The sequence below is a fragment of the Eutrigla gurnardus genome, assembly GCF_963514095.1.
Source record: "Eutrigla gurnardus genome assembly, chromosome: 16".
Lineage (NCBI taxonomy): Eukaryota > Metazoa > Chordata > Actinopteri > Perciformes > Triglidae > Eutrigla > Eutrigla gurnardus.
The window spans coordinates 15,168,066-15,187,692 of NC_139927.1; the positions used below are offsets into that span (position 1 = coordinate 15,168,066).

At 42.1% G+C, this 19,627-nt stretch overlaps 1 protein-coding gene across 2 annotated transcripts in view; it reads left to right on the forward strand.

Annotated features, from left to right (window-relative positions):
* fam184ab (family with sequence similarity 184 member Ab) overlaps nt 1–19,627 on the forward strand; it is a 116,256-nt gene that overhangs the window by 66,986 nt on the left and 29,643 nt on the right. For both annotated transcript variants that reach the window (XM_084031129.1, XM_084031130.1), the window contains exons 10-13: nt 2,775–2,897; nt 3,913–4,074; nt 4,843–4,964; nt 14,435–14,585. In XM_084031129.1, coding sequence (XP_083887255.1) covers nt 2,775–2,897; nt 3,913–4,074; nt 4,843–4,964; nt 14,435–14,585 — 558 coding nt within the window. The remainder of the gene's footprint in view (nt 1–2,774; nt 2,898–3,912; nt 4,075–4,842; nt 4,965–14,434; nt 14,586–19,627) is intronic.

Sequence of the window (19,627 nt, forward strand, 5' to 3'; positions counted from 1 at the left end):
AACAGGGCCCTGGGACTCGTTTAATGAGCCTGAGCACTACCTGTTCCGAACCATAGCCTACAACTAATTTGACTGCAGCCGAGGCACGCGGCGGCTCCATCAGCCTGAAATAGCCTCGCGATGATGCCCAATCTCCACGGGCTCCTTTATTCCAGTCACACGCAGCAACATGGAGGCAAGTGATCAAATATTCCCTCGCATCAAAGTTGCATAATGAGGACGTGATTTAAATGCTTTTCCGCTGTCGACCCGATCAGCTGACAGCTGCATTAAGAGAATTTCCATAATTATTAGATGCGTGTTCCATATGCGGACTCTCTTGCCCTGTATTCTGTCTGTGTTCTCATATGCACAACAATACGCCATTGTTCACTCCTGTTCATGATTATGCCGCCGCTGTGAATTGTCCACGGCGAGTGAGTGACAGGGAGGAGGCGGCTTCTCAGTCGCTCGCTCCACTTTATCATACATTTTCTGTAAAATCATGTGGGAAGACACACGATCATCCTTCCATTTGATCCCAGTTTCGTCATGTCTGGCTAATCACCTTTGCTTTCATCACCTCTATTCTTTCATCACTTTGAATTATAATGAGCGTTGCCCATGAGGAGGCTGGGTTCTGAATTTAAATGAACAGTCTGCAGCATCTCGGCCTCCATATCGAGCGGTGAGGTGACAGGAATCCTGATGTGTTGTATTAGATTCCTCCCCAGCTTACTCTGCTTCTGAATCCACCAATCTCCTCGATACCATCAGACTGTTACCAAACTAGATTTAGCTTACCTTCCTCTTTTGCCTTCCTGTTTTGTGGCTGGGGTTCCTGGGGATGATTACAAGAGATGAAGCTTTTGTACAGTGGTATTCATGATTGAGGTATCGTTAGCATTGATATCATCCCAGTACTAAGCTGATTGTATCACAAATAATGGGCTTGTTTATTTGAAACAGCTTTTCAATTAAAATTCTGCCTGTCTATGTTTTCATTAATTAACTGCTATCATCCCGCTACGGCTGTTTTCAAAAAAAAAAAAGCCCAGTGATAATCCGATTGTATGCTACCTGCCCGTTACCAAACCACAGACAAGCAACGATAGCGATTAGCATTCAGCAAGCTAAAGAGACATAACTAAATTGAGGATAAACATGTAACATAAAGTCATCAGGTGGATCAAGACCCCCCCCCCCCCCCCTTTAAACATCAGACTTATTTTCACTAACAGAGGAGTCGCCCCCTGCTGGCCATTAGAATCAATGCTTGAGTAAGGCACTTTTGCATGGGCTTCACTTTTCAGAACCAGAGGTTACTCCTTGGTTACGATAGATCATGTTGGGATTACATGTACATGAGTAAAACGTTAGCAAAGCAGGTAAAACAAGGCATCTAGTTGATAAAAGTCCCGGAATGAGACTATGCAACACGTAGAAATAGAGTCTAGTTTGAAGTCAGTTGAAGTCAGTATCCTGATTTTGGCCTGAAACCATAGTCATCAGGAAAGCTTTTGTGAGGACCTGTGGGAGCACTGCACGGGCCCCATTCTTGGCTTTTTTTTCTTTCTACGGTTGCATTACGGTGTTGAAACTATTGTAAGCAACAGCCGGCAGCAGACTGACATGCGAGTGTTTTAAGAAGGTCGACATTTTTGAGGCCAATCTGTAATTGTGATTTACAGATGCATATTTGTGTGCAGTATTCACAGTTATTCCCCTGCATAGTTGGAAAAGAGAAGCTTCCTCCACTCTGCTGCTTTTTCTTCCATTCAGATACATTTCTGTGAGGTTCCATTCATTTTTATGGAACACAGCAGTCAATACACGGAATGTGTTTTTGTATTTTTTAAAAAAAAAAGCTCCATCCTCCTGTCTAATGAATAATGGTGGCACATTTCATTCGACATTACGGCAATTTGCTTCAGCTCTAATTGTCCTTGGAAAGCAGCAATGCTTGCATGCTGTAAAAGAAATCGTTCCCCATTCATCAGAAAGCATAATAGGCTTTATTATTGTAACAATGCCAGACCTCTTTCTCTCCCTGTCAAGGACAATAAAAGTATTTTTAGAAACGTTGCGCGGATGAATGCAGCGAATGTGATGTCAAACAAAAGAGGAGTGAAGGAGGCAACATTTCTGGATCTATACCACAACTGAGGGACTACTTCAGGGTTGATTTCCATCTTCAATGTCTGCCTTGAAATGAATCTGTTCACACCTTCCAGCACATCCATTTGGCTTGTCTGCCACTGAGAACCGTCGTAGTGATAAACTGATAAAAATCCATTTAAAGCTGCATGACTTTACTGGCTGCGGACATGAATTGTTTCACCTGCACGTGCAATTAGTCACAGAGAATTTATTTCCATTTGGCTGGAGCTATGATGTGTGATTGTGAGCCTGCTGCACCTCCCCCGCCCGCCTCCAGGAGCACATAAGGGCCCGTTTTGAAAGGGAACTGGACTGGAGCGTCCTCTTCGTTCAGCTCTTTCCAATGAGGACCCATGATATGTGTTTTTCCTCCTTTAATACTTCCTTTGAGCGCTGAGTTTCTTATAGGGTTGTCATGATACTAGAATTTCAAACTCGGTACCGATACCCAAGAAAATACTTGATACTCGATACCATTTCAGATACCAAAAAATGAAGAGAATAGAATGGAGAATTGACACAGTGCACCAAAAACATAACTGTAGTGTGTATTGTTTTATTGTGTTGTATAGCTCAGGGATTTCTGTGAATATAAAATGATGGTGTGAAGGATTATATCTGATTGGTTTCCACAGGAGCTGGAGCAGCAGTTCGAGAAGGAGCGCCTCTTGCTGGAGGAGCAGAAGACGATCCTCCGGCAGCAGCTGGACGAGCTGAGCGAGGAGCTGAACTCAAAACTCGCCACCGCCAGCGAGGAGGTAGAACAAACCACTTACATGTTTAAAACCACTGATGAACGCGTATCGCATGAATTTAGAAGTCCAAAGTTCTTTCTTGACATCTTGACCATTTAGTAACTGCTGTGGAGCTTTCAAGCGCATTGATTGATCTTCATCAATGGATGGAGTTTGTTGAGTTGTCATTTAATTTGAAGATCAATTTAAAAAACCCTTTAGGAACTTCATTCGTGTTGACTTAAAAGTTGAATTTCCAAATTCCATCAGTTGATGAAGATCATGCAATGTGCTTGAAAACTCTGGAGCAGCTTCTAAAAGGCGAGATCCTTTTGTAAACATGGTTTGTGTTCATTGTGAGGAATATCTAATCAGCTACTAACTTCTTGTCGGTAATGTGACCTCCAAAAGTTGGAGAACACGCAGTCTGAATCCTTAATTATGTGCGTGACTTGAATCAAAAATAAATGATAAATAGTATCGGAACGATGAAGTAAACTGTATTTTCCAGCCAGAAATTACCGGTTGAAAAACGAGGTGAGGCTCCTTTCTTCAAGGACGCATTAAAATGACATCTGTGGGAAATAAACGTTGCAGGTTCATAGCTCATAATATCCTTTTAAGCCATCAGCTCTTATTATTTTTATGTTGCCATGTTGGTAAAAACACAGGGTCGTTTTAGAGCAAACCTTTGTTTAATTTAGTCCCTGCTCTGTGAAAACATTCTGTCTGCCAGGTTGCTGTTTGTTGTACTGCACATTTAACATCGGGGCAAATTAATATCTGACGGTTTGCAAAACGATGTTGCCACGTTGGGGAAAAAGCATATGGGCCTGGTTCATATAAGAATTCAAAATAGAAATGGTTATTGAATGCATTTCTGATGGAAATTCCATCCCCTTGAGCATAAAATGCTGATGAAGTTTCAAGGTTGCTGCCACGCTGAGATACAGCCCGAAGCGCAACAGCGAGGTGTCAATGTGCTTTTTTCCCTCTCCGTCTAACTCCCCGTCTGCCTGTCTGTCTCTCCTCTCCGCAGTTGATCCGGCTGCAGGAGGAGGTGCAGCAGGGGGAGCAGGACATCGGCAGAGCCGAGGGGCAGATCTCCACCCTGAAGGAGGCGCAGGACAAACTGCACGAGGAGCTGGACGCCACCAGGGCCCGCCTGAGAGAGACCAGCAACCTGCTGACTGCACTGCAGGTTGTTTGTGCTGTATTTATGAGGCACTAGAATTCATTTAAAGTTACCAGACAACATGCAGACAATTTAAACTCTTGCCCATAAAGTTGGAATATTTTGTTTTCAGACAAAATCCTCTGTTTATTCCTATTTAAATGCATCAGTAATCACTTTTGACCAGGTGTAATTATTACATTATGTGTTACAAAGGTGAAATTAATCAATGCATTACATTTGTTTGGCGCTATAAATGTTAAGACATTTGCAAATTATTCCAACTTCATGGGTGACCTTGTAGTTTGGCGCTGAACTGATATTAAAAAGGTATTATAATCGTTTAAAATGAACTTATATTGGTGGAAAAATTACCACCGCAAGTTCTCAATACTTGTTCAGATTGGCCAGCAGTCCAAAACCCAACAATATTCAATTTACAATGATACAAAACAGAGCAAAGCAACACATCCTCATATTTGAGTTGGTGAAAGTAAGTAGTTCTTTCTTTTTAATTGGCTGATAAATGACGGTTAATCAGTTATCAAATGTATCCTATTTATTTTCTGTTTTTTGAAATGTGATGTAGATGTGTTGTCTGACCAGAGATGGGTTTTTGAAGGACGTTGTCACCGTGGGTTGACACTGCCAATAGTTTTCAGTTGCCTAAAGAAGTGGAAAAAACACTGAGCAACTTTCAGACTAGGATTGCACGCTAACCAAGTTCTACTAAACCGCCTGTCTGTCCCTCCGATCCTCTGAGTTTGACCCGCCGCCTGTCTGTCTTTTCTTCAGGGAGAGTTGGAGATCCAAAAGCGTCAACATGAAGCCAAAATCATCACCACCAAAGAAGAAGAAAAACTTAAGATGGACAAGATGGCTCTGGAGCTGGAGCTCAAATGGACCGAAACACTCAGGTAGGTGTGTGTGTGTGTGTGTGTGTGTGTGTGTGTGTGTGTGTGTGTGTGTCTGTGTGTGTCTGTGTGTGTCTGTGTGTGTGTGTGTGTGTGTGTGTGTGTCTGAGTCTGACTGTCTTTATCGTGTCTTCGAACAAAGAGAGACCATGAAATTTGAAATTTGGGATGGATGGGAAATGGAAGTCTTTCTGTTTCTCTAATTTATTTTCTTCACACTTGCTAGAGCACACACACACACACACACACACACACGCATGCACACACACACACACACACACACACACACACACACACACGCACACACACACACACAAAACATGTCATCCGGCTCGCAACATTGACCGTGACAGCGCATTAACCTCGGAGGGCTCTGCATCTTTTCATGGCCTTCGTTAACGTCCACAGACTTCTTGAAGTGTTATTATACAAAAAAACTGCAAAGAATGAAAGTGAAGTGGAGCACTGATCGCACAGTAGAGCAGCCTGCAGCCTGTAAACGGCTGCACTAGAGTTAATCTCCGCATTAAATTGTGTCTTGATGGTCAAAGTTTTTTCCACTCCAGTTATTCATTTATTTTTGAATGTGACGGTGCCGGATGTCTGGCTACTGTTCGATCTCATCTATAATAATGAAGAAGTGCTGAAGTTGCTTTCAATCACAGCTGAATGAATGAGTGGGCATAGTTGTATAACACTGAACATTGAGGTATGTATGTGACCACAAACATGGCTTAAACGGTTTAAGAACTGTACCAGGGTTCATCAAAATGACAAAAAATAAATAAATAACTCTCTTTCAGAAACGGTGTCCCAGTTACCCGGATAATCCACAGAACACAATGTCAACTGTTTTCAAAATGACTGTTTTCTTCTTTTCAGTTGAGTGTAGTTGTGATGGAAGCTGTTCCCAGTGAGGTCTTTGGATTATCCAGTGTAATTGGGACACTGTTTCTGCAAAGAGAATTTGCTGTGGATTTTTTTTTTTAAACCCTAAAATCCATTTTATAGGGGTGACGGTAGAAGTCTGACATCCATTTGGATGCATCACGAGGAAGTTCTCCCACATGAAACGAAAACATTTGCAGTGGTTTTGCATCTAATGCTTGGTTTTAAATGAATGGTTGGGCTTGAATGTCCTATTCTCTATTGCGTTTCCCTCTCAGCTGAATCCTTTCAATGACAACCAAACTGACATCAAACTTTTCACTTTCAGTCACTTATGCAGTATATAATATATAATAGATGAATCTATAATATATGCACAGAGTGTCTGATGTTTCTCCTCCAAAATACTCAACTCTTGTTGCAGTATTGGTATCTTAGTCATTCATATTTGATCTTTGATGATGAATAATAAATTGGTCAGCTTGATGTCAGTTGATATTTTTTGTGTATTGGTAAGTAAAATAAATTGCAATGTATAAAAATGCCAAAACAATGTAATAATTACATTGCTTATTATTGTTGTTTTTATATAATATTCCATTCAGTTAATTTCCTGATCATAATAATCTAATGACCATATTAAAGGAGCCTTATCAAGAAATAATGTTATTATGTAAGAATATATCATTATGAGATTTTAGTATCTAGATGGAAAAATGAAGTTATTGTGCTGCTTTCTCTTGTCACGTACACTGACTTCTACATTTAGGGCCTTTTTCGAGTCTGCTCTAGCTTCATCTTAATCCACAACTTTGTTTAATCAGTTAATGCCTCTGCTTTTTGTAAAGGTCACGCCTTGATCTCTCTTTTGTGCTTCAGTGCAATATCTTTGTATTAGTTGGTTCTGACTCACACCTGTTTTACAATGTTTCTCAGTCAGTGGAGTTTGGTAGCTTTGAGAAGCACATGAACACATTTTTCTTTCCACATCTAACTCAGTGAATTTAAAGTATGTTGTTGATTGTTGGAACAGTGGAAAGTCAGGCCGGGACAGATATGATGGGTTTGTCTGGAGTTTGGTGGCTTTAAGGGCGAGCATGTCTTCTATGTTACAAAACTGTCCCAAAGCATCATGTTGGAAAAGGGACTGATATTAGCATGGGTGGCATGTTTCCATCACTGCTGATTGGAGCTGGAGCTGGCTGCTGCAGAGCCATTTGTCCCATCAGGAGCGAATGCTGATTGTAACCTTCCCACTGACGACAGCAGCCAGATGTTAGCAGGTCTTTATGTCCAGAGGGAAAGGGGCTTTATTGGGACTGCGATTTATTAGTGATTCAACTGAATTAGCCACACTCAGCTTGTCAGCACTGTCATGTCTCGGTCTGGAGGGCTGCCCCTGTTACTTTATTTTATGAATATCGTATGTAATTTTCCGTTTACTGTGTTACTTACCTCTCGTCTCCTCTCAGGTCACACCCCCTTCCTCGTGTGCTTCCCCTGGTCTGATCGTCTGCCATCCCCACCTGTTTCCCATCACCCTCGTTACCTCTTGTATTTAACCTCATGTCGTGTCGTCGCCAGTTCGTTGTATGTCAAGTCCTCGTCCCAGCGTTTTCATAGTCATAGTCACGCCGTGTTTGAACCTTGCCTGCCTTTCCTCGACCTCGCCTTTTTGCCTCACGTTTTTGGATACCTCTGCCTGTGCTGACTGATCACCTGTGTACCGACCTCTGCTCGTTTGAATAAACCCCGCCTGTCTCAAGCCCGGTGTCCTGCATTGTGTCCAGCCCTTCTGTAGCCTCGTTCACAACGAGCACGGCAGACAGAACAATTACTACAGGCATTCCCAAATCTGCCTTTTTTAGTCATTAATGTCACAACGTCATTGTCTTTCATGTTTGGTCTTTGTCACTTTTAATTCAAAACACTTCCGAGCTGATAAAATATTAGACGCTACGGGCCATATTTCTGCTGCTTGAAATGGTAGAAATATTAAGTGTAGAGCAGTGAACTCAGACACATTTGCATGGCCAAATGTGTCCCTGGTAGAAGGAAGTCTGTGTTTCTTTATACTTCTAGGGAGTTATATAAAAAGAAAGCAACCGTCTGGGGAGAGAGAGGCTGCTGACAGATTTAGGTTGTGATGATTCCCGAGATAGGAGGAGAGGGATGCTAAAGGTTCCCAAACTGCTTCCTGTTATTTTAACATCAATTCTTTTCATTATTTGACATAACACTTGACACTTATTGGTCCTCTATTTTTGTTGAGTTTTTCTCTCCTTGAACTTGGAAATGAGAGGGTCATGAGGCAAAATTAACCGTACAAAAAGAAAACAGTCCCCGGAATAAATGCATACGTATCTCATTCAGTCTGATATCATGCTTGCAAAAACACACCATGCCACATGGTTAAAATGAAAGAAAAAGCACTTAGCGAACTTCTTTAGGTAATGTAACAAGCACAACAACGTTGCGTAACAAGCTCGATCATGGTTTCACATGATACATGAACAAAGAATGCAATAAAACACTTTTTATTCAAACAAAATAAAGCTCATCAAAACCTCTTGGTTAATCCATTGTTCCAACAATTATCAGCTCTGGACTGAGAGTTTGAAAGAGAAACTGAATAAATAGCAGATATTAAAAAAAAGTTGTTTTTTGTTTGTTTCCTGACCCTGTTATTTGGTAAGTGGATTGCTTATCGTCTTGGAAACAGACCTAACAAACCATGACTTTGGGCTTTTTTACAAGTCGTAAGACTCCCTGGTGCGTCTAGCAAATATAACACAAGTAATCTTGAGGTCAAACTTAATTCAAGTACTGTTTGAGAACTCTGCATGAGTTGGTCTTGGGAGCCGAGGTCCCCATACTCTGGACACTGTATTCGTGTACTCTTCCCCTCCTCTCTGACTCCTCTTCAATAGCATTCACTCACCTTCCTTTGTATTTCTGCGCACAGCTCTTTATTCTCAGGAGAACGTCTATTCATTTGGTGGCCGGGGTGAGTACACTGTGGTTATTGAGCCATTTGAATTAAGGAGGCTGGCTTTAATCCCTGTTTCACAGTGGAAACAGACGGTTTCTCTGTGATAGCATAATCATGGAAAGAGCTCCCCGGATTACCAAATGAACAGAGGAGGTTGAGCGGATCAGCAGACTAAAGCGGGGACAGTACTACGCTAGTTTGTCCTGGTCCTACAGAAGACCTTGTAGAGTGTGCAAGAGGGAATTTCTCTTGCCTCTTGAGGCAGTCAGTCGCTGTGTAACAGTTAGTGTGTGTCTTCCCTCGCGCCGTGGATCTGGGGTTGGTGATTAGTTTGCCAGACTGATATATCTCAACAACTGTTTGATGGATTACCTTGAAATTCCGTACACTCGTGAGCCCCAGAGGATGAAATGACCCTGGTAATCCAACAGTATCCCCAGTAGCGTTATCCGCAGACAACAGAGTTTGTACAAAAAGCCTCCAGCAGTGGAGTGATATTTACATTTGGGAATATGTGTCTAAACTGTGCCTGTAATTTGACATTGACAAGGTAAATATCAGACAGACAGCTAATATTTAATTACCCTCATTACCACGTACAGTCTACTCTAATCCCATTTTAGTGTTTGGAGCAGAGTAACTTTGAACTTTGATGTCTCACCTTTAAAGTTGCACCACGATGCTGCGATACATGATTTCCGAGTCATGCATTTTTAGGGTTGCTGCAAAAATATTATTATTCAAAAGATATCTGCGGAAATGTGGGCTTCAAGGTTCGTCATTGACCTTGGAAATAGTTATTGTCAAAGAATTCTAAGCACCAAGAATTCTAAGAAGCAAGAATCGACTTACATGGAAATTAGCCACATTGACAAAAAATATTCCCTGAAGAACATAAATTAATATAAAATGACTTGTAGTGATAAGGCACGCATGCAGTAGGCTCTGACTGTAAGTCCTTGAAATCCTGTTGAACATTGGTGACAAAGAGCAAGTCAAATGTTATTTTTAAGGATAGAAGTAGACAGTGTACTAAAGTACAAAACATAGGAAGCTGTGGGTTTTTTAAATCTTGAAAAGCTTCTTAAATTGCAGATTTAGACAAATTGTAAACTTAATATGCAATTTATTTTGTAGCACCCATATTCACTAAAAGCACATGCTGTTGCCAGGTACTGATGATGGTACTGATTGGCTTATATTATAAACAGGATTAAACACAGAACTTCAGCATGTACTGGGGCAGTTTGTGCCCTCCAGGTTTGGAGTGAGTTACTGTCTCAAGGGAGGGATTTCCTAAGGGTCTTGTTCACGAGTGAGGGTCAAATGGAGCGTGAGATGGACAGGCGTTATACCCGGCTGTTGTGGTGAAGAGGGAGTTGAGGCGGAATGAAAAGCTCTCATCTTACCAGTCGATATACGTTCAGACCCTCACCTGTGGTCATGAGCTTTGGGTAGTGACCGGAAAAATGAGATCGCAGATACAAGCAACCAAAATGAGCTCCCTTCATAGGGTGGCTGAGCTCAGCCTTAGAGAAAGGAGTAGTAAGTAGAAAGGGTCAAGCCGTACAACTCCCTAAAACAAAGTTTTCTGGGCACATCCAAGTGGTAATGCCCTCGGGTAGATCCAGAACGCACTGGAGAGATTTTATATATAGTTGGGCCTGGGACTGCCTCGGGCAAGACCTGGAAACATGCTGGAGAGAGGGACGTCTGGAATACTTATTTCCCAAGATGGGTTGGTTGGATGGATGGATGAATGGATGGATGGTGGGATGGAGGGCGATGGATGGATGGATGGATGGATGGATGGATGGACGGACGATTCGTTGAATGGATGGAGGGATAGCTGGACAGATGGATGGCTGGATGGATGGCTGGATGGATGGATGGATGGATGGATGGATGGATGGCTGGATGGATGGATGGATGGATGGATGGACGGTAGGATCATTGAATGGATGGACAGATGGATGGAGGGTTGGTTGGATGTATGGATGGAGGGTTGTTGGATGGATGGAGGGTTGTTGGATGTATGGATGGAGGGTTGGTTGGATGTATTTATTTATTTATTTCGGGCTGGTCAGTTAAATCATCATCATCACACATCTTTGTTTAAATAATACAATACACATGGCCGAAAGGGAAAGCGGGAGAAGCCAAGGCTTATCTAGTCCCGCCCCCATTACCCACAGGATAAAATCGTCATCATAGTATTATCTTATCTTTTGCATTTTCCATTTGACATAACATTTTCTTTTACTTGTGACATTTGACATAACATGTTACAGCAGTAGGTGGTCCAGAGAGCTGAAGTCCAGTGCATACATATGTATGGATGGAGGGAGGGTTGGATGGATAGAGGGTTGGTTGGATGTATGGATGGAGGGTTGTTGGATGGATGGAGGGTTGGTTGCATGGATGGATGGAGGGTTGGTTGGATGGATAGAGGGTTGGTTGGATGGATAGAGGGTTGGTTGGATGGATGGATGGATGGGGGATGGATGGATGGATGGATGGATGGATGGATGGATGGGGGATGGATGGATGGATGGATGGATGGATGGATGGATGGATGGATGGATGGATGGATGGATGGATGGGGGATGGATGGATAGCTGGATGGATGGGGGATGGATGGATGGATTGATGGATGGATGGATGGATGGATGGATGGATGGGTGGGGGATGGCTGGCTGGATGGATGGATGGATGGATGGATGGGGGATGGATGGATGGATGGATGGATGGATGGGGGATGGATGGATAGCTGGATGGATGGATGGGGGATGGATGGATAGCTGGATGGATGGGGGATGGATGGATGGATGGCTGGCTGGATGGATGGATGGATGGATGGGGGATGGCTGGATGGATGGATGGATGGATGGATGGATGGATGGATGGATAGCTGGATGGATGGGGGATGGATGGATGGATGGATGGATGGATGGATGGATGGATGGATGGGGGATGGCTGGCTGGATGGATGGATGGATGGGGGATGGATGGATGGATGGATGGATGGATGGGGGATGGATGGATGGATGGATGGATGGATGGGGGATGGATGGATGGATGGATGGATGGATGGATGGATGGGGGATGGGGGATGGCTGGCTGGATGGATGGATGGGTGGATGGGGGATGGATGGGGGATGGATGGATGGATGGATGGATGGATGGGGGATGGCTGGCTGGATGGATGGATGGATGGGGGATGGCTGGCTGGATGGATGGATGGATGGGGGATGGCTGGATGGATGGATGGATGGATGGATGGGGGATGGATGGATAGCTGGATGGATGGGGGATGGATGGATGGATGGATGGATGGATGGATGGATGGATGGGGGATGGGGGATGGCTGGCTGGATGGATGGATGGATGGGGGATGGATGGATAGCTGGATGGATGGATGGGGGATGGCTGGATGGACGGATGGAGGGTTGGTTGGATGGATAGAGGGTTGGTTGGATGGATGGATGGATGTATGGATGGATGGGGGATGGATGGATGGATAGAGGGTTGGTTGGATGTATGGATGGATGTATGGATGGATGGATGGATGGATGGATGGATGGGGGATGAATGGAGGGTTGCTAATGTAGTTTAGAAAATTCCAACAGCAATTAAGAAATCAAATGACAACAAAGGGGGAACAAATCTGGTATTTGGCGGTCTATCCAGGTCTATACCGAACCCTCCATTTTATTCATCCCTCATGAAATGATTGGACCTGCCAGCCTGCGCCGACTCCATCTGTGCTCTCATTGCTCGGCAGCAGAGTCTTCCACAAGCCGCTAGCTTGACAGCTGTGAGTACTAACAATCGCTGCTCATTGTTAACACTCATAATGATCATATTGGAAGAGTGGCTTTGGAGGGAGACCTGAATGGACAGGCTGTCAGTGTTGCCGACTTGGCAACTTTCTCGCTAGATATAGGGACTTTTGGTGGAGTGCTGCAAGTTGCTTTTATGGCAATCAAGAGTTGTGAAAACCGGGCCGGGTTATTCAGTTGTATAATTCCTAAAATACTCTTACTGATTTCTTCAGTGTTGCCTAGCCAAAGCTCTAAGTCAATAAGCATAATGGCACATGCAAGTTTCACAGCTTATAGGAACACGTGTGCCTTATATCTCATAGCACAGATGGTAGAATCCAGCCAATTAGCCCACGTTTTATCAGGATGCTTTGAGGACATGAATGATGATGCTGATGAGGAACATGTCTGGTGTGTGACTGCACTACTTCGTGTGTGAGAGTGTGTGTGTGTGTGTGTGTGTGTGTGTGTGTGTGTGTGTGTGTGTGTGTGTGTGTGTGTGTGTGTGTGTGTGTGTGTGTGTGTGTGTGTGTGTGTGTGAGAGAGAGTGTGTGTGTGTGTGTGAGAAGGTCCGCCTTCAGTCTGACACTTTCTGAAGTGACAAAAATGCTTCGATAGTTCATTTAACAGCTGCCATTTCAACTCCTACATAGCTACATTGACAGCACACACACACACACACACACACACACACACACACACACACACAGCCATGCAAACAGCTGGTAGCAGCAGTGTGATGAGAGTGATGGTCGCTCAGTGTTGAGGTATGATAAAGGGCCATTTGTTTTCCCCCTCGAGGCGAATATGGAGCTCTCTGAATTACCTTCATCTCCCTTTGAATGAGTCTCTTCTCTCACCAGATATTGTTGTTGTGCTTGTGAGCTATAATAAAACCTTGAGTCAACAAATACAGGCATGAACAACAACGTTTTGGGGAGATTAGCTCGTTGACTCTAAATTGTTATGCTATTTTTACAAAGCACACCATAACCTTTTAAGATTGATTTATTTGTATTTGTCTGGAAGCCAGTGGTTTCAGTTCATGCCAGCACATTTATCTCCACATTGACAACAACAGCAGATACCGCTTCTTTCATTCTTACCTTTCACAATTAAAGCCATAAACGCGGCATCAATGCTTAACAGAGGAACTGAGATTCCAACAAATTGGCTCACAATATGTTTTTATGTGTATGTAATATGTATATGTATTGATGACACAACCAACAATTCTTAGTTTCAAGTGATTATCACTAATGATAACATATACCTATGAATATAATATCCCATTTCTGCCAATTGATGTTCCTAAATCCTACTGGCCCTTTGAGGAGAATTCATCTTGGTCTTCATCAGGTTACATGAAACATGAAGCTCTAACACATTAGCGATGTCAATTTTATGAAGCCATAATATGTCAAACTTCAGTGGTGAATATGTAGTTTCAGAGCTCTGCAACCCAAGTGACCCAGGTTCATCCATTCACTCCCAAATGGAATGTCATACATTGATTTATTGATTGATTCCTACACATCACTGAATGAATATATGTTGTGTTAATGCTTTTTTTTAAATTACATATATATATAATCTACAGGCATTACAGCAAAAGCAAAACACTTCTGTAGATCATTTTTAAAGCCTACTTTAATTTAAGACCTTGATGTCTGCTGCCCAGTGAACCTGAACAAACACGTCACCCACACATGAATAATATATCACCTTCTTTCTTCTCATGTATTGATTATTTGATTTCTGTGTTGTAGACAGGAGTGTAAGAAGCTACGGGAGGAGCTGAGAGAGGACCACGCGGAGGACAAGGCCTCAGCGCTGAACCAGCTGGCACAGAGCAAGGAGCAGGAAATGAGCAACGCCAGGGAGAGCTGGCAGAGGAAAGTGGAGGACCTGCTGGAACAGGTGTGTTGGCTGCATGAGTGTTGTTGGTGACGACCAGCCTCCCTCCTGGTCTTTCTCTGCAATCAAATTACTGGGAATACAAGATACAATGTACAAAATCAAAGTTCAAAAAGTGCCAGCAAAGAGAGCTTATCAATAGTCCAGGATGTAGAGGATAAGCTGTAATGGAAGAAGATCTCTTAACTTCGGTAAAACTAGCAAAACCACAGTGTAAAAGAAGTGCTTACAGTACCAAAAGTAAAAGTGCTCATTAAGCACAAAGAGCCATTTCAGCTGAACTTATATGATATCATTAGATATACTAAATTATGATGCATTAATGTGCAAGCATCGCTTTAATGTTGCTAGCTGGTTAAGGAGTAACCATCCAGTACTGTTTACAGTAATCTATCATAATATATCATAATATATATAGAATCTGCAAAGTAATTCATGTTGTTAAATAAATGTTATATATTTATTATTATTATTGTTATTATTAATGACTTAATAAATAAACTGAAATGTAGTTTTAAGTTAGTATTAAGTATAAAATGGAAATACTCTGGTAATGTACAGGTACCTCAACATTGTGCTTCACTATTGTACTTTAGTAAATGTACTGAGTTACAGTCAGACTGAGAATAAGGGGAGGTTCCCTCATTAACTGGTTAAAGGTGGTTTAAATCATGGAGCGGCTGTAATTCTAGCAGTAAGACAGCAGTAGGGAGGGAGAGGGTGGATGACAGAGGCCCTCCTTGTAATACCTCCTGTCTACACCAGGCTGACTTATTTCTTCCTCGCTCACACGTTTATTATTTGGTGGATCCACGGGAGCTGGCAGCTGCTGCTAATGACCGGTCCGGTAATATCAACCAAGCGTGACCAAGTGCTCCTGTGTTCACCTACGAACGCACAGTGTCAGCGGCCTCATCGGTGTTCACTGTTTGCACGCCGCCTTTGCCGGCCGTCGCCACGCTGCCCATCAGCTGCCAGCCCGGTGATTAATGTGTCCGCTTCACGCCTAGGCAATCAGCAGAACCACATGTATTTACTCTGATGTCAAATCAGAGCAGCGGTCAACCTCATGATTGGTTCGCGCTGCGGGAAAAGATGGCTGTTTGGAAATCAAATCATGTTTCCTAATGGCCTGCGTTTTAAGATGCCATCGTCTCCCTGTGCCCGCGATGCCTTGATGTGGATGAAGCTTACAGACTGAGACCTCACAGTATGTTTTCAAAGAGTCAAACCATGTCCATAAATATTAGTGCCATAGTGGCATCATAAGTGATGAATGTGCAATGCATTAAACACCACCGTCCCTGTAGCTATTAAAGCCACACTGATCAATATATTAACACATCCCTGATGACTTTAAGCACAAGCTGGTGAACACAGAGAAGCATTGAGCAGGTTAAGAGGAAATGTTTCCCGTGGGACATCATTGAATATAGTTATAGACTTCATTATCATCAGCATTATAGAAGAATGTCTTCCCCGGAGTCAACGAGGGATGCTCGGTTCTCGACAAAGCTTTTCAGGATGCCAAGTAACCACCCCACTCCCAACAGGCATGTGCTCCAATTGGCGCCCCCAAACGGGCACCGCACTACTCTATTATAATCAATTCATGTAAACGCTGCATACAATCTGCAGAATGTGTGAATAAGCACTCTGTTCACTGACATTTTTACCGAAACAACTGCAGGTAAATAAAAACCTATTCATACAGGTGAATAGAAACTATAATTGTCTAGATCCGGGGTTCTCAACCTTCTGTATCTCACGATTGGGTTGCAGACAGAAAACCGTGGCACTCGTGAGGGTACGACCAATTAAAATGCCTTTATTGGTACATGGCTAATCTATTAAAAGCGAGTCAACGCGTTTCAGCCAAACTGGCCTTCATCAGGACAAAAGTGAAATGTTTGTCAGTCTCAGTTCACAGTTAAGTAGGTAATTGCAGACAGCTGCTCAGTGTGAGCAGGTAGGAGGTCACATGACCTGAACAGCAAGACCTGCAAATGACAAGCAGACTCTGTACAAAAAAGAAAAAAATAATAAAATCACAGAGTCAATAAATCAGCATTGCACATTACATAGGCTAATCAATTAAACAAATCAGAAATGCATACAATATAAGTATTGAGCCTAATAAGAGACTGAGGAAGCATCATCAGAGTCAATCTTAAAGGACAACAAAACACACCAATAGTCACAAAATACACTCACAGAAAAGGAGAAAAATCGAGTTCTCCATTCAACCCTGGATACTGAGTGGCCTTTAATGTATAAATCCAGAATGACTCTCTTTGCAGGAGTATTTTGAGTCTATCTCCTCCCCTGATAGAGTCTTTAATATGTTCTATGCCTGATATCTTTAAAGAGTCGCAACTACCATGACTTACATCTTTGTAATGGACAGCCATGGGGTACTGTGGGTTACTAGTTCTAATGGCATGCTTATGTTCTGCCAATCTTGCCTTCAATTTACGCTTAAAAATCTCTAAAGATGGCAATGGAGATTTACATACCTCCATCTTTAGAAAACCAACTGACCGCAACACAATTCTTCGAGCAGATAGTTTTCATCCTCCTTGGTTAACAGATAATATTCCTTTTGGTCAGTTTCAGAGACTTAAACGTATATGTGATTCAGAAGAAGATTATGAAAAAAATGCTTTAGATATGACCCAGAGATTTAAGGCAAGAGGATATCAACATAAAACTATATTCAGAGCTTACAACAAAGCAAAATGTCTCCCTAGAGAACAACTGTTAGCCCCTAAACAGAAAGAAGAACAAAATTCTGATCAGGTATATTTTGTGACACAATACAGTGACCATGCAAATGCAATTAAACAAATTGTTCAAAACAATTGGGGCATTTTGAAAAGTGATAGTCTTCTTAGAGAAGCCCTTCCAGACTCACCAACTATTAGCTTTAGAAGAGCTCCTACTCTGAAAGACAAACTTGTTAAGAGTCATCTCCCTCCTGTATCACAGAAAACCTGGCTTTCAACCTTAAAGGGTAATCACAGGTGTGGACATTGCAATCACTGTAGCAATATGATAAATGCCAGCATGCCATTAGAACTAGTAACCCACAGTACCCCATGGCTGTCCATTACAAAGATGTAAGTCATGGTAGTTGCGACTCTTTAAAGATATCAGGCATAGAACATATTAAAGACTCTATCAGGGGAGGAGATAGACTCAAAATACTCCTGCAAAGAGAGTCATTCTGGATTTATACATTAAAGGCCACTCAGTATCCAGGGTTGAATGGAGAACTCGATTTTTCTCCTTTTCTGTGAGTGTATTTTGTGACTATTGGTGTGTTTTGTTGTCCTTTAAGATTGACTCTGATGATGCTTCCTCAGTCTCTTATTAGGCTCAATACTTATATTGTATGCATTTCTGATTTGTTTAATTGATTAGCCTATGTAATGTGCAATGCTGATTTATTGACTCTGTGATTTTATTATTTTTTTCTTTTTTGTACAGAGTCTGCTTGTCATTTGCAGGTCTTGCTGTTCAGGTCATGTGACCTCCTACCTGCTCACACTGAGCAGCTGTCTGCAATTACCTACTTAACTGTGAACTGAGACTGACAAACATTTCACTTTTGTCCTGATGAAGGCCAGTTTGGCTGAAACGCGTTGACTCGCTTTTAATAGATTAGCCATGTACCAATAAAGGCATTTTAATTGGTCGTACCCTCACGAGTGCCACGGTTTTCTGTCTGCAACCCACTCTTTATGGATCTCCCCAACTGAAGAGCACCTGAGGGATACACTTTTCTGCAACACCCAAGAAGCACTCCATGCACTGCGTTCCTGTCTGTATCTCACGATTGTTAAAAATAAATCACCTTCCCAAATAAATAATAATACATTTTATTTGTATAGCGCTTTTAAAAGATTCTCAAAGACACTTTACATATAATAAAAAAATCAATACAATTAAAACAAGTACTATTAAAAACAGGCAGGCTACAAGTGCGTGCATTAAAAACAAGCAGGCTATTCTTAAGAAATAAGTTGCGTTAAAAAGATATACTGTGAAGTTAAAAATGGTTAAAAAGATGTAATGTGCAGTTATAAGACGGTTTAAAAGCGGTTTAAAATGGGAAAACAAACACAACATATCAATCATCTGCTGTACTGACCACTAGAATATGCTGTGAAGCCCACCAGTGTCACCCACTTATAATATATAATATCATAAAATAACAGTCACCCTCCTCCTTCAGCATATATAACCATATGTTTTTGTGTTAATAAAGCTTTCCAAACATAGGACACGGTGTATGACTCATATCTGAGTCATAATGCCTTTTCCACATTTAGGATGCAGCTATTGAGACTGAGCCGTTTGGTTCACAGAGAATCTTTATTTGTTATGCGTAGCAATCCTTCAGATGGTGATCTGCAAGTGGTTCCAAAATGTAATTCATTTATTTATTCCAGCTATTTGGGAATAAAATAAATGATTTAGGGTCCAGCTGGTCTCACCTGTCGGTTTCCTTTTGAGGGATTTCAACAGTACAAGGTTACCGTTCCAGAGTAACTCTGCATCCTGACAACGAGTGTTGCCGTTTCTAGACATGAGAGGACACATGGGAACTTCACATCACAGGTTCTCCAAATAACGCATGTAGTCCTCTATCTTCTCAAGTCTTCTATTGAGCTTCTTCATCAAAAGCAAGTTGTACATGGTTGTACTTTTGTTTGTACTCATTATTTTTAAGTCGTCTAGACCAACTATTTTGGTGAATCATGCTGCATCCTTCCCACAATCAATTCTAGTGCTACTACACCATTAGCCAGAGTTCATTATGTACTGCAGTGAAGTGCAAACAATTTATTCACAAAAAGTAAGTATGCAGTATTGCTCGAGGCTTTAAGGAATTCCAAACATCTTAATATGGCAAACGTTGTTTGAGCTTAATTGATTACCATTCCTTCTTTGCCCTTCTCTGTTATTGTGCTGCATAAAGATGCTGCTCCCCAGAGACGCCGCAAACATCCTGGTTCTCCTCGCTCTTCTTCTCCTCAACA